Source organism: Siphateles boraxobius, unplaced genomic scaffold, assembly GCF_051911475.1.
Source record: "Siphateles boraxobius isolate OS27281-9 unplaced genomic scaffold, OSU_SipBor_1 49, whole genome shotgun sequence".
Lineage (NCBI taxonomy): Eukaryota > Metazoa > Chordata > Actinopteri > Cypriniformes > Leuciscidae > Siphateles > Siphateles boraxobius.
In genome coordinates, this window is record NW_027509130.1 from 5575001 (window position 1) to 5587959 (window position 12959).

General features: G+C 38.9%; 1 protein-coding gene across 5 annotated transcripts in view; it reads right to left on the bottom strand.

Moving 5' to 3' along the window:
• Window positions 1-12959, bottom strand: part of rbfox3b (RNA binding fox-1 homolog 3b) — a 210836-nt gene that overhangs the window by 36758 nt on the left and 161119 nt on the right. For 4 of the 5 annotated variants that reach the window (XM_077202265.1, XM_077202266.1, XM_077202262.1 and 1 more), the window contains one exon: window positions 3879-3932. The exons of the other annotated variant lie outside the window; for it this stretch is intronic. In XM_077202265.1, coding sequence (XP_077058380.1) covers window positions 3879-3932 — 54 coding nt within the window. The remainder of the gene's footprint in view (window positions 1-3878; window positions 3933-12959) is intronic. 5 annotated transcript variants of the gene reach the window in all.

Consider the following 12959-nt stretch of genomic DNA (forward strand, 5'->3'; position numbering starts at 1 on the left):
GTCATCTCAATCTTATCTAGCTGTCGGGGACACGGTTACACACCGTCCACAAGGAGACATTCAGGTCCAAACACCGACTGTGAAAATTACGCTTCCGGAAGGGGGGTTTCACTGTGATGTCATAGAAAGAACCTTTCAATCAACAGTGTTCTTAAAATAATTATTTATTTTCTTAGTGTGAAGAACTAAAGAAACTTTTTTTTGTTTACTATAAATAACTTTTTGTGGAATGGAAAGATTCCATGGATGTTAAAGGTGCTGTATGTAACTTTTACACTTTACTAAAGCATAAAAATACCATAATATGTTTGCATGTATTGAGGAAACATGCTAAGTTCACATACTTGTTTTTCTGAAAAACACTTCTACAGCCAGTTATTTTGCTTTGAAATGTGCGTTTCCAGGCTGGAATGTTTGTTATTGTTTTGGTCTGTGATACTGCACGTTGCCAATTTGCCAATTTTCATTGTCCATTGCGCTCGTTCCTGTTGCGTGTGCAACCCGTGTGAGCGCCGTCCAGTCCGAGGAGCAAGAGGCAGGAGAAATGACGATCTCTGATATTTTGAATTGGACAGCAGTACCTATTTCAACCACTAGTTGTCATTCTTACAGACTGCACCTTTAAAGATGCATGCAACCATTGATTGGTGGAGAGCGGCAGAGACGGTTGTTCTTCTGGAAGGTTCTTAGGCCTGATTGGTGGAGAGCTGCAGAGACGGTTGTTCTTCAGGAAGGCTCTCAGGCCTGATTGGTGGAGAGCTGCAGAGACGGTTGTTCTTCTGGAAGGTTCTCAGGCCTGATTGGTGGAGAGCTGCAGAGACGGTTGTTCTTCTGGAAGGTTCTCAGGCCTGATTGGTGGAGAGCTGCAGAGACGGTTGTTCGTCTGGAAGATTCTCAGGCCTGATTGGTGGAGAGCTGCAGAGACGGTTGTTCTTCTGAAAGGTTGTCAGGCCTGATTGGTGGAGAGCTGCAGAGACGGTTGTTCTTCTGGAAGGTTCTCAGGCCTGATTGGTGGAGAGCTGCAGAGACGGTTGTTCTTCTTGAATATTCTCAGGCCTGATTGGTGGAGAGCTGCAGAGACGGTTGTTCTTCTGGAAGGTTCTCAGGCCTGATTGGTGGAGAGCTCCAGAGACGGTTGTTCGTCTGGAAGATTCTCAGGCCTGATTGGTGGAGAGCTGCAGAGACGGTTGTTCTTCTGAAAGGTTGTCAGGCCTGATTGGTGGAGAGCTGCAGAGACGGTTGTTCTTCTGGAAGGTTCTCAGGCCTGATTGGTGGAGAGCTGCAGAGACGGTTGTTCTTCTTGAATATTCTCAGGCCTGATTGGTGGAGAGCTCCAGAGACGGTTGTTCTTCTGGAAGATTCTCAGGCCTGATTGGTGGAGAGCTGCAGAGACGGTTGTTCTTCTGAAAGGTTCTCAGGCCTGATTGGTGGAGAGCTGCAGAGACGGTTGTTCTTCTGGAAGGTTCTTAAGCCTGATTGGTGGAGAGCTGCAGAGACGGTTGTTCTTCTGGAAGGTTCTCAGGCCTGATTGGTGGAGAGCTGCATCGACGGTTGTTCTTCTGGAAGGTTCTTAAGCCTGATTGGTGGAGAGCTGCAGAGACGGTTGTTCTTCTGGAAGGCTCTCAGGCCTGATTGGTGGAGAGCTGCAGAGACGGTTGTTCTTCTGGAAGGCTCTCAGGCCTGATTGGTGGAGAGCTGCAGAGACGGTTGTTCTTCTGGAAGGTTCTTAAGCCTGATTGGTGGAGAGCTGCAGAGACGGTTGTTCTTCTGGAAGGTTCTCAGGCCTGATTGGTGGAGAGCTGCATCGACGGTTGTTCTTCTGGAAGGTTCTTAAGCCTGATTGGTGGAGAGCTGCAGAGACGGTTGTTCTTCTGGAAGGCTCTCAGGCCTGATTGGTGGAGAGCTGCAGAGACGGTTGTTCTTCTGGAAGGCTCTCAGGCCTGATTGGTGGAGAGCTGCAGAGACGGTTGTTCTTCTGGAAGGCTCTCAGGCCTGATTGGTGGAGAGCTGCAGAGACGGTTGTTCTTCTGGAAGATTCTCCTCTCTCCACAGAGTAACGCTGGAGCTCTGTCAGGGGGACCATCTGGTTCTTGGTCTCCTCCCTGACTAAGGCCCTTCACTCCCAGCTCAAGGAAGAGTCCTGGTGGTTCCCAACTTCTTCCATTTACAGATGATGGAGGCCACTGTGCTCATTGGGATTTTCAATGCTGCAGAAAGTTTGCTGTACCCTTTCCCAGATCTGTGCCTTGATGCAATCCTGTCTCGGAGGTCTACAGACAATTCCTTTGGACTTCATGGCTTGGTTTGTGATCTGACATGCACTGTTAACTGTGGGACCTTATATAGCCAGGTGTGTGCCTTACCATATCATGTCCAATCAACTGAATTTCCAATCAAGCTGTAGAAACATCTCAAGGATGATCAGTGGAAACTGGATGCACCTGAGCTCAATTTTGAGTCTCATGGCAAAGGCTGTGAATACTTATGTACATGTGATTTTTTCGCTTTTTATTTTTAAACAATTTGCAAAGATTTCAATCAAACTTCTTTCACGCTGTCATCACGGGGTATTGTTTGTAGAATTTTGAGGAAGATAATGAATTTAATCCATTTTGGAATAAGGCTGTAACATAACAAAATGCGGTAAAAGTGAAGCACTGTGAATAATTTCCGGATGCACTGTACTTTAAGACTCAATAGTCACTATATAATAAAACCAGGCACTTTGGTCAATTAAATATCATATAACATAGAGATTTTTTTAAATATTATATTATTTTGTTGATTATAATCTATCCCAAACAATATTTTAGTATATTTTTTGGCAATTTCAACATGTTTGTTTTTTAATAATAATATATAATACATTTATCAGAAAAGCGTTATTTTACTATTATTTATATATTATTATTTTTATTTCTATTTTGAATTAGAATTTATTTTTGTTTTTATTTACTTTCATTTTAATTTGAGTAATTTTGTGCTTTAGTCCTTTTTTATTACCTATTTTATTAATTTAATATTTTTTTCCAATATTACAATTTAGGTTTAAGTTATTTTTATTTCAGTTTTAGTTTTTATTTATTTACATCTTAAAATTACTTCAATTAGTTGGCAGGGGAACATTTCTAATTTTTGTTTAGTTTAAGTTTATTTCAGCTTTATTTTGAATTAACAAAAATGTTTTAGTAGTTTTAAGTTTTACTCAACAATAATAATCCTGCCTTAAAAAAGCATAAAATACCCTGTTAAAGTTTTGTTTTTTTGTTTTACCCACAATAGTGCGACGACAACGCCCCGCTATAGATCGAGTCACATGTATCTTTATTGTTGACCAGTAATGGTGTAAATGTCACTTTTTTGTAGTCTATACTTGCTAGTCTAAGGGAATTCCTTTGATTAACAACATTAAACAATCCAAATCTGTTAAACATTTAGGGCTTTTCAATGTTTAATGTTCCAGCAAGCAGTTCTCCCCGAAATCTTGTCAGTGTGACAACTAGCCCCGGCCTCACCTATCCCTCACAGCAATGGGCTCTGAAGGAAAATGAATAGGTCAATTTTGTAATAACTATTATAATTGAGATATATACAGCAAAGTAAAGCCTGAAGTCAACATCAGCAGCACAAGAGTTTGTACTTTATTCTCTGTGTCGTCTGAGCAAACAGCAGATTATGGTGAAGTCCTGCGAGCGGATGACCTCCGACCCTGAACTAGCTCTGATTATGTGCACTGCCATGTCTGCTTTGCTCTTCGACTTTATAGTCTTTAATCTGACTCGAGGAAGATCAAACCGGCGTCTCTAAGCCAATAAAGAGTTCAGAAGAGATCGTCGCTACACAAACAGAGAGGGGAAGAAAGCAAGCGTCATTCATACCTTTGATCCTCTTTCATTAAAGATAATCTCCACGTCTAAGATCTTCCCAAATTGCTGCAGAAAAGGAGAGCGAGAGACAGAGAGAGCGAGGGAGAGAAAAGCAAGATGAAGAAGGGAATAAGAGAGAGATAAATCAATTAGGAGCCTCTGTGTCCATGAGAAAGTGGGGCTTGAATCCTGGGATGAAATAATAACATCACACATCCGATTAACTTGAAATTACATAACAAACAGGACATGTTAGACGCTTTCCACTGCGGGCTTCATAAAACAACTTTCGAGAGTTTAGATTGTGAAAAACTTTTGCAATTCTGTTGCTATAATCTCATCCTACAGCATTATTAAGTGCCTGCAGAGGTCTCTGGTTTATAATGTGAGGTCTCTGGCACTGGACTAAAATTAAAACTAAAACCATTGAAAAACACCAGTGTTACTTAAAGTAAATGTTAATCGAAATTAAGTGAATATATATATTAAAAAATATATATATTTTAAATATATTTAATTAAGGCAACATTTCCCTTTATTATTTACCTTGAACTAAAATAAAAAAATAAACTAAGCTAAAATTAAATTAACTATCCAATAAATGAACAAACTATAATTGTATTATATAATAAATAAATAAATCATAAAATAAAAAATGTAAATAAAAATTTATACCAATTATATAGACATATTTCAACAAAACTGAAACCAATAAAATGACAAACACAAAAAATTACAAATACTTTCAAATTAAAATTAAAACAAAGTTAAAGTTTTTATTTTATACTTTGCTTTAAATTTAATATAATTTAATAAATATGGCTGAGGTCTATAAGGTGAGGTTTTTCAGTATAAGTGTGTTGTGTGATGTATTTGTGGTCTTTGGCATGATGTCTCAGCAGAGGCCTGAGAATGTCTCTGAGAGAAAAAAACACAAAACAAGCAAAACAGGTCATTTAATCATACCCATTTTTTTTGTAATATTATAAAGATAAACAGACCTGTGTGTGTACAGTGTTTTTTTCTCTTCCACATATTGACAAGCTCCCTTTCTTCTCTGTCTTCCTCTCTCTCTCTTGTTTTTGTTGTGTGCCATCGCTCCCAAGGGGGGAAACGTTCAGCAATCTTCGATTTAGCTTCCGTGCTGTTTGGATCGTTAGAAAACGGAGGGATGAGGGACGAGCGCAAACCCCTCTAATGAGCACGGCTTTTAATTGATGCCTGTGATGGTCGTATTATTTCATTAAAAGTAATTACCCTGTCAAGCATGCTGCATCGCCATCATTTGGCCACTGCGGTAGAAAATAAAACCTCTGCGAGTGTCGTGCTGTGTGGAGAGAGACGATGCTGGAAGTGCTAATAGGATCAAGAGAAGGCACTGATCTCTACAGAGACAGACTACAAAATAGGATGAATGGACAGGGTTACAGGGTCAACGTTAGTCAGATTACATGCTAATGTTAATTAGCCGTTTGTTTCCAGAGATTCAGGATCTGAGGAGAGGTCGGGGAAAAGTCGCTAGACATGAGATGCAAAGATTCGGGAAGCCTTCGTCTTCATTAACAGCTCTGCCCTTAGGAAAAGAAAAATCACACATGAAATCTCAATTGTTTCATCTAGACAGTGCGAATGGAAACGTTTTTGCGAACCATTCCTGCTTCTCAGAGGTTTCTCCTGAGAAAAAGACCCCAGTGATCTCACATTTGTCTCCGCTAGAGTTTTCAGAAGAGAACAATGTCAACAATGTCTCAAACTGTTCTCCGATTTGCAAAGATGCCAAAGTCTGCAATCAAAGGTCAGAGATCTCAATAGGAACTCAAATGGTTCTTATCAAATTCTCTAAAGAAAAAATAATCTGGCTGCTATATATATTTTCTTTTTTAGGAGAATAATCCAGAGATGATACTGAGACACAACAGTGAACTTCTTTAAGTTTCTTGTGCAATAACATTTCCTCTGATCCCTGATCTCTCAGCATAAGATCCAGAAATACTCAAACTGGACAGTAAAATCCTGAATGAGGACTCTTTAATGCCTCAATTGTTATTCAAGATTTTAATGAGATTAAATGGAGACTTTTTGAAGAAGTCTTCTGTATCTCATATGTTTCTCTTGAGAAAAAGCCCCCAGTGATCTTATATTTCTCCACTTGAGTTTCAGAAGACATTTCAACAGTCTTAACTGTGGTCAGATCTGCGGAGATACGAAAGTCTGCAATCACAATTCAGAGACCTCAATAGGAACTCAAACATTTCTCATCAAATTATCTCAAGATCAGATAATCTGGCTGCTATATACATTTTCTTTCTCCAAACAGATTTTAGGAGAATAATCTGCCATGATACTGAGAACAATGAACTCCTTTAAGCCTCCTGAGCAATAACATTTCCCCCGATTTCAGATCTCTCATTATAAGGCAGAGAAACACTCTTTAGAGTCTCAATTGTTTCTCCCAGATTTCATTGAGATTAAACGGGGACTGAAGTCTTTAGCTTCCCAGATGTTTCTCCTGAGAAAAAAGACCCCAGTGATCTCACACATGTCTCCTCCGGAGTTTCAAAAGAGATCTCAACAATGTCTCAAACTGGGCTCAGACACCAAAGTCTGCCGTCAACCGTCAGAAATCGCAAACATTTCTTATCAAATGACCTGAGCTGCTCTCCACATTTATTTTAACACCTCAATAGCTCTAGTTTTATTTCACCGAACAAATTTTAGGAGAAACATCTTAGATGAACACATCTACACAATAACAATAACATTTAAGGAGTACTCTGATGACTCTGCGCTCATCGTCTTTCTGTTTGTGCTACAGCTGCAACAGATTAATATTATTGCTCATCCAATCAGCATCTGTGTGAAACTGTAGGCTGAAATCTATCAATTTATTCAAATGAATGCACATTCTGCGGAGGGCTCAATCAGAGACACACACAAACACATTAACTCCCCAGCGTGGGCTTCGAGTTGTATGGTGGGGTTTTCCCTGGCTAGCGTGCCGCAGATGCTAATTGTTTTAACCAGGCCTAATGGACCAGTGATAGAGATTAATGAGTTTGGTAGGAAAGTTGCGTACAGTAGGGGAAGTGGTCTTTTCTACTGAGCATGCTCAGATACCTCCCGTGGTGGCAGTTTCTCATCCATACGTGCTGTAAAGCCTTAGCACAGCGTCGCAGGGAAGAAAGCACTTAGTAGTTTAGCAAAGGACTGTGCAAAAATCTGCATTGAAGAATTGGCTCCTTTTCAATTAATTAGTGTAAATTTGTGCCACACCCCACAAAAAGTCGAATTGGAATAACAGGAAGAGGATTTGACTCAATTACAATAGACACTATGTACGATGGGTTCTGCATTTAGGTTGATTTCAAACTGGCAGTTTAGTTCGAAACAGAGAACGGTTTGTATGAAAAAACTGTCTTCCGGACCCGGGTACCAGGTCCGAGACTACCTTTAGTAGATGAACTAAAGTGAATGTGAAAGCAACTCGGACTAAGGTGCGCGCTTGTTCAGGAAGTAAAGTAACCTGTGCATGCGTTTTAGCCCATGACAATGTCATTAGTTAAACAAAAGAGTGAGTCTTCCGTGTAATCACGCATTGTGAGTGCAATCAGATCGGCAAATGAATGGCTCGTGGTCAGCATTCTCCTAAAAAGAGTCCAGTCTCAAAAGAGTCCATCTTCTTGCACTTGATTGGACAAATTCACACAAAATTAATCAAAAAATAGTGAGTGTCCTAGTAAACACTGTCAGTTATGTCTTAATTGTACGTAAACGCTGAGAAAGTAAACGCTTGTGTACAGTATTAGTATATCGGATCCGTGCATTCACTCTTAAAGGGACAGCAACCTTTTTTTTCTGCTGCTGTCTGTGTTTTAAACAAACAACAAAGGACAAAGAAAAAAAAAGCATTCACTGCTCTTGACTGAATAACTTTTGTATCTTTAATAAGGACAAATTAATAAGGATGTTTAATTTATAAAGTGAAGATTGTGGAGTGTTATTTTATATTTTATTATTTTATTAAATTTCTGTACTTGAAAATTGTGTATTTTTTACTGGCATCTAATTTTTTTGTGTCATTACTGTTTGTTTCATGGTCGGTAAAAAATATTTATGGCCAATACATTTTCTTAAGTCACTGGCCATTGGCAAGTGTGGCAAAAAGTTAATTTTAGGGCCTGGGTGCCTGGAAAAAAACACACTTTGGATTGGGACAGTTGTAAATGTGTCCAATGTGAAAACCCCTCTTAGACTCAGTGATCATTGCAAATATCATTGCAGCTCAGTGCATGAACTGATAAAATGTAAACCTTAAATGCAATGCAAGTCACTTTGGAAAAAAGTATCTGCCAAACACATAAATTTCTACATGTTAAAGGTGTTGTATGTATTTTTTTCACTCTATTAAAGCATAAAAATACCATAATATGTTTGCATATATTGAGGAAACATGCTATCACATACTCGTTTCTCTGAAAAACACTTCTACAGCCAGTTATTTTACTTTGAAATGTGCGTTTCCAGGCTGGAATGTTTGTTATTGTTTTGGTCTGTGATACTGCATGTTGCCAATTTTCATTGTCCATTGCGCTCGTTCCTGTTGCGTGCGCTCAAACTGGCAACCCGAGTGAGCGCCGTCTAGTCCGAGGAGCAGGAGGCGGGAGAAAAGACAATCTCCGATATTTTGAATTGGAGTACAGTACCTATTTCGACCACTAGTTGTCATTCTTACAGACTGTACCTTTGAGATGTAATTAGTTGTGATTGACAGTAACAGTTTGCTACTATCACAGTGTTCTATGGGAGATAATACTAAAATAGAAGCATGATTAGCACTAAGATTTTAGTGGAAATGTGTAGGCAGTAAACAGTACACTGCATTCTGCTGGGTTGCCAGGTCTGGGCAACAAAAGCAGCGCAATAGCCAGTCAAAAGGAGCCCAAAAATAGCCCAGATTTTCTCTGTCAGGCAGACGAGTTCTCCACTGAATTTGTATGTCTGGGGGTGTTTTGGGTGTTTCGGAGCGCTGAAGTCATATGTACGGGGGTGGAAATCAACCCGAGGATTAAAAAAAAAAAAAACCCCACGGCTACAGCTTAAAAGTAGCCCGAAACCACTGACTTGGCAACACTGACTGGGAAATGAAGCGTTCTTCCTCTCTGGTTCGCAGAGAGTTTGCAACCTAAATTCTTCAAGAATTGAATTGTAATTTAAAAGGCATTCTCAATTCAATTCTGAAAGTCCAGAGTACAATATTTATAAACTTTAGGCCATTGCAAAGTTTATTTTGATCGAATTTACTTGTCTAGTTAAAAGAAAAGAAGACAATTTCACGCCATTTGAAGATAACAGCAATTCTGCATCTTGTTTGCAACCTAAATTCATATGCAAGAATTTAATTGTAATTCAAAGGCCTTCTCAATTCAACCCTGAATGGCCAGAGTAAAACCATTCTCCCGCAGATGCTGGATTAGCTGGCTTTTCCAATTATGCACAAAATACCCAGCCAAAAAAGCTTATGCTGTATTCTGCAAAGCACAGCAGTATTGAAGGCGGTTTGTGCACGGACTGCGTCTTTTGAAGTGCTCTGATTGGTGGGTTTTCTGTAATGCGAGTGGACTCCATGCCGATGAAGACTTGTTCGCTGCTCAGATTTAAGCAGATCTTTAATTCCGTCTCTTAAAAGAGCAGAGCCGCAGGTGGAATGCTAACGTAGGGTCTGCGCAGCGGGAAAAGCTGGAGATGAAGGTAAAGGCCCCCTGTGAGAGAGATTCCCAGCAGCCCTTGAGGCCCACAGGCAAAGGGGAAGAAGAAACAGCCCGTCAGCCAACACAAAGCCGGGGGTTTTACTTCCAGGAACGCTCTCTCCTACCTCACATTTCCATATGGACATCCTCAGTAATAAACCACTCGGCTCCAGATAATGAGCCCCGTACTTCTGCACTCATTAGCGACTCCCAGACTCCAGTGCTTTAGCCTGCGACGCTAACCTGACGCCCCACTCATTTAGCTTCGACTCTCCGTTAGCCAAGCAGCTAATTAGCTGCACTGCTTTCTCTTGGCAAAGGAAACCTTCGGCCCTGCTCACCACAGGCTAAATCTCCATTAGCCACAAGGCTAATCAACGCCGCCAAGCTTTGTTAGCGTGGCGGCGAGTCATTAGCGAGGCTCACTTCATAGTCCGCGGCGGGCAGATGGTGCTTATTATGTCTCAACTTGTTAGAACCTTGAAGAAAATGTGCTTTTCATTTCTCCCATAGTGTATGATTGCAGAAAAAATATATATGTTTTTATCGAACATCATTAACATCATGCATCAACACAAGTGGTTTGTGTTGTTCAAAAATAGTATAAATGTATGAGGTGGGGATTACTTTTACTAAAGTAATATGTCTCACACAATATTTAAGTTGATACTATCTGGGTTTTCTATTAATTAAAAAAAAAAATGTTGTCAAATAAATGTCATTTTTTTAAAAAAAGTTAAGATCCTGAAAACTTTGAAGGCGATCCCATTGTAATTTATTATGGCTTTACAGTAGTAACAATAAATATATGTCATTATATGATATAACTAATATAATATTTTCTAAATATGATGGATTTATTATAAATATGGTGAGTGTGTTTATGCTTAAAACAAGGGAAAAATATATATATTTGGGGTCAGAAAATAAACTTAATTCAAAGGGAAAACAAGTTTTCTATTTTTCTAAAACTATTTTTCTGGTAGATATTTTTTTCTTGTTTTAGGCATAAAGTCACTTAATTTTGATGATTGTTGACGTTTATTTTTCTGAAAAGTGATCAGAATGAAGTGAGTTTGCCAACGGGGTCAGAAAAATAAATGTATACAAAGAAAAAAACTAAATTATTTTTCTCAACCCGTTGACAGATATTTTTTTCTTGTTTTAAGCATAAACTCACTTTCACTCTGACAAAAATGTAGCATAAAAAGACTTAATATCTTAAGTAATTTGCCTTCCCAAGTAAATGTTTTCCATTACAAATAATACATTCTTAAATCAAGATACAAAACAATAATTCTTTTTTGAAAACCTTTTTCTTTTTGCAGTGTATCGTTAGCAACATTATGAAAGTGAATAGCACATAGCAGGCAGAACAATGCCGGTTTAAACATATATATATTGGGTACAATATGCGTCACATGACCAAACATCATCGTTTTCATCATCATCGTTTACCTTAGTTTTCACAGTCAGCGTGAAAATGCTGAGCGCGTGTCTTCAAAAAACTAATTTTGCAGGACAAATGAAAGGTTCAGAGAGTTTCCTGATGCCACTTTGGTTAATAGTGATTAAACAAACGTCCCTAGTCGTCCATATTGTCTGTGGCATCCATACGGAGTCTCCGGATCACCTATACACAACGACCGCAAGCTATTTACTGAGCGGATTTGGCGGACACAAACCTGGCAGCCTCTGAGAACAATAATCCAGCCATCACAGAGCATGATGGGGGAAACAGACCATGTTGTATGTAATTTATCCGGCAACACGGCGGTCTGTGCTGTAATTAACATCATCTTTTCCACTGGCCCACACCGGCCCGAACAAATGAGCGCTGTTTAAAGCAGCTTTCTTGGCAAGCCTGCTGCTGACGGGTCATTAAGATGATTGAGATGATTTTTAGCAAATAAGAAGGAATCGGCACACACAGTGTCTGTGCATTTAGTAAGCCTGTAATCATCTGATTTGCCCCGCAGGTCAGAAAGGTAGAGAGTAGGAAAGTTTCTTTTCCATTACAAACATATACACATTCTTAAATCAATATACATGTACTTGAGAAGCAAAGCGGCTTAAGATACTACGTTTATTTTTCTGAAAAGTCAACGCTATCTCACGTCTGATTCGTCCGATTTGTCTAAACTCCAGGGATGGGTAGGTTTAGGGGCGGGGTCACGGGTCAGGGTTAGGTCATTCGTACGAATTAATACGAATTGGCCAACTCGTACGAATTCGTACGGTTTTTGCTAAATCTTACATATTTTACGAGTGAGGTCGTATGAATTTGTACGCATTAGCCACCTCGTAAAATATGTGAAAATTGCCATGAGATTGGGTTGGAAAAAAGTGTATCAGAATGAAGTGAGTACATGCTTAAAACAAGAAAAAATATCTGCCAATGGGATCAGAAAAATAAATGTAATCAAAAGAGAAAACAAAATTGTTTGACAGACACGTTGAGAGATTTTTTTTAAAGCTTGTTTTAAGCATAAACTCACTTCATTCTGGCAATTTTCTTTTGCAATATATCCAAATATGAATTTCAAACACAAAATTTAGTGTTTGCAAATAAATGTTCCAGTATCTTTTTTATTGTTTTATTTGGTGAAACAATTTTTATTCAGAAAATTAAATTATGCTGACAAATTATACATTAAATTAAAAGTAAAATTTTGAAGAAGAAAAACAGAAAAGTCAATTTCAAACTAAACCTTTAAAAGTTAAGAATAGTCTTAAAGAAAAGGAAAAAAAGCCTTCTGTGGAGATTCTGTACTCTTTCAGAAGATGCGTAATAGCGCCCCCTAGTTTATAACACTGAAAACATAGATTGCCGGAAAATTCCGTCAATGGCGAGGAAAAAGTTAAAGTAAATAGTGTCCATTTTGATGGTGAGTTGACTTTAACCACTAAGGGCCTATTTACATGAAACCATTTTCAACTAAAAAGTAAAACATTTTATGTGTTTTGGCCGTTCGTTTACAAGATAACGGCGTGCCTGAAATGCAAACTTTTGAAAACGGTTTTCAAAAAGCACGTTTTTTAAAACGGTCTCCGTGTAAAAAAAAAACTGCGAATCTCTGAAGACGATGGCGTCATGCACATGTATATTATGTGTTCAGTCTTTGCAAATTATGTGTTCAGTGTTTCATCACCATCTAATGGCCTGACAGCAGAATACAGCGCATTAGTCGTTTTTGCGGATCTTTTTTACAATGCTGTTGTCTGTACGCGGAAAACTCAAAACATACCATTTTAAGCATATCGGTGTCGTATAAACGTACCCTAAGAGACCACCCCTTTTAGACTTCAGAACCGATAACAATAAAGATAACTATATTTGCGTCCA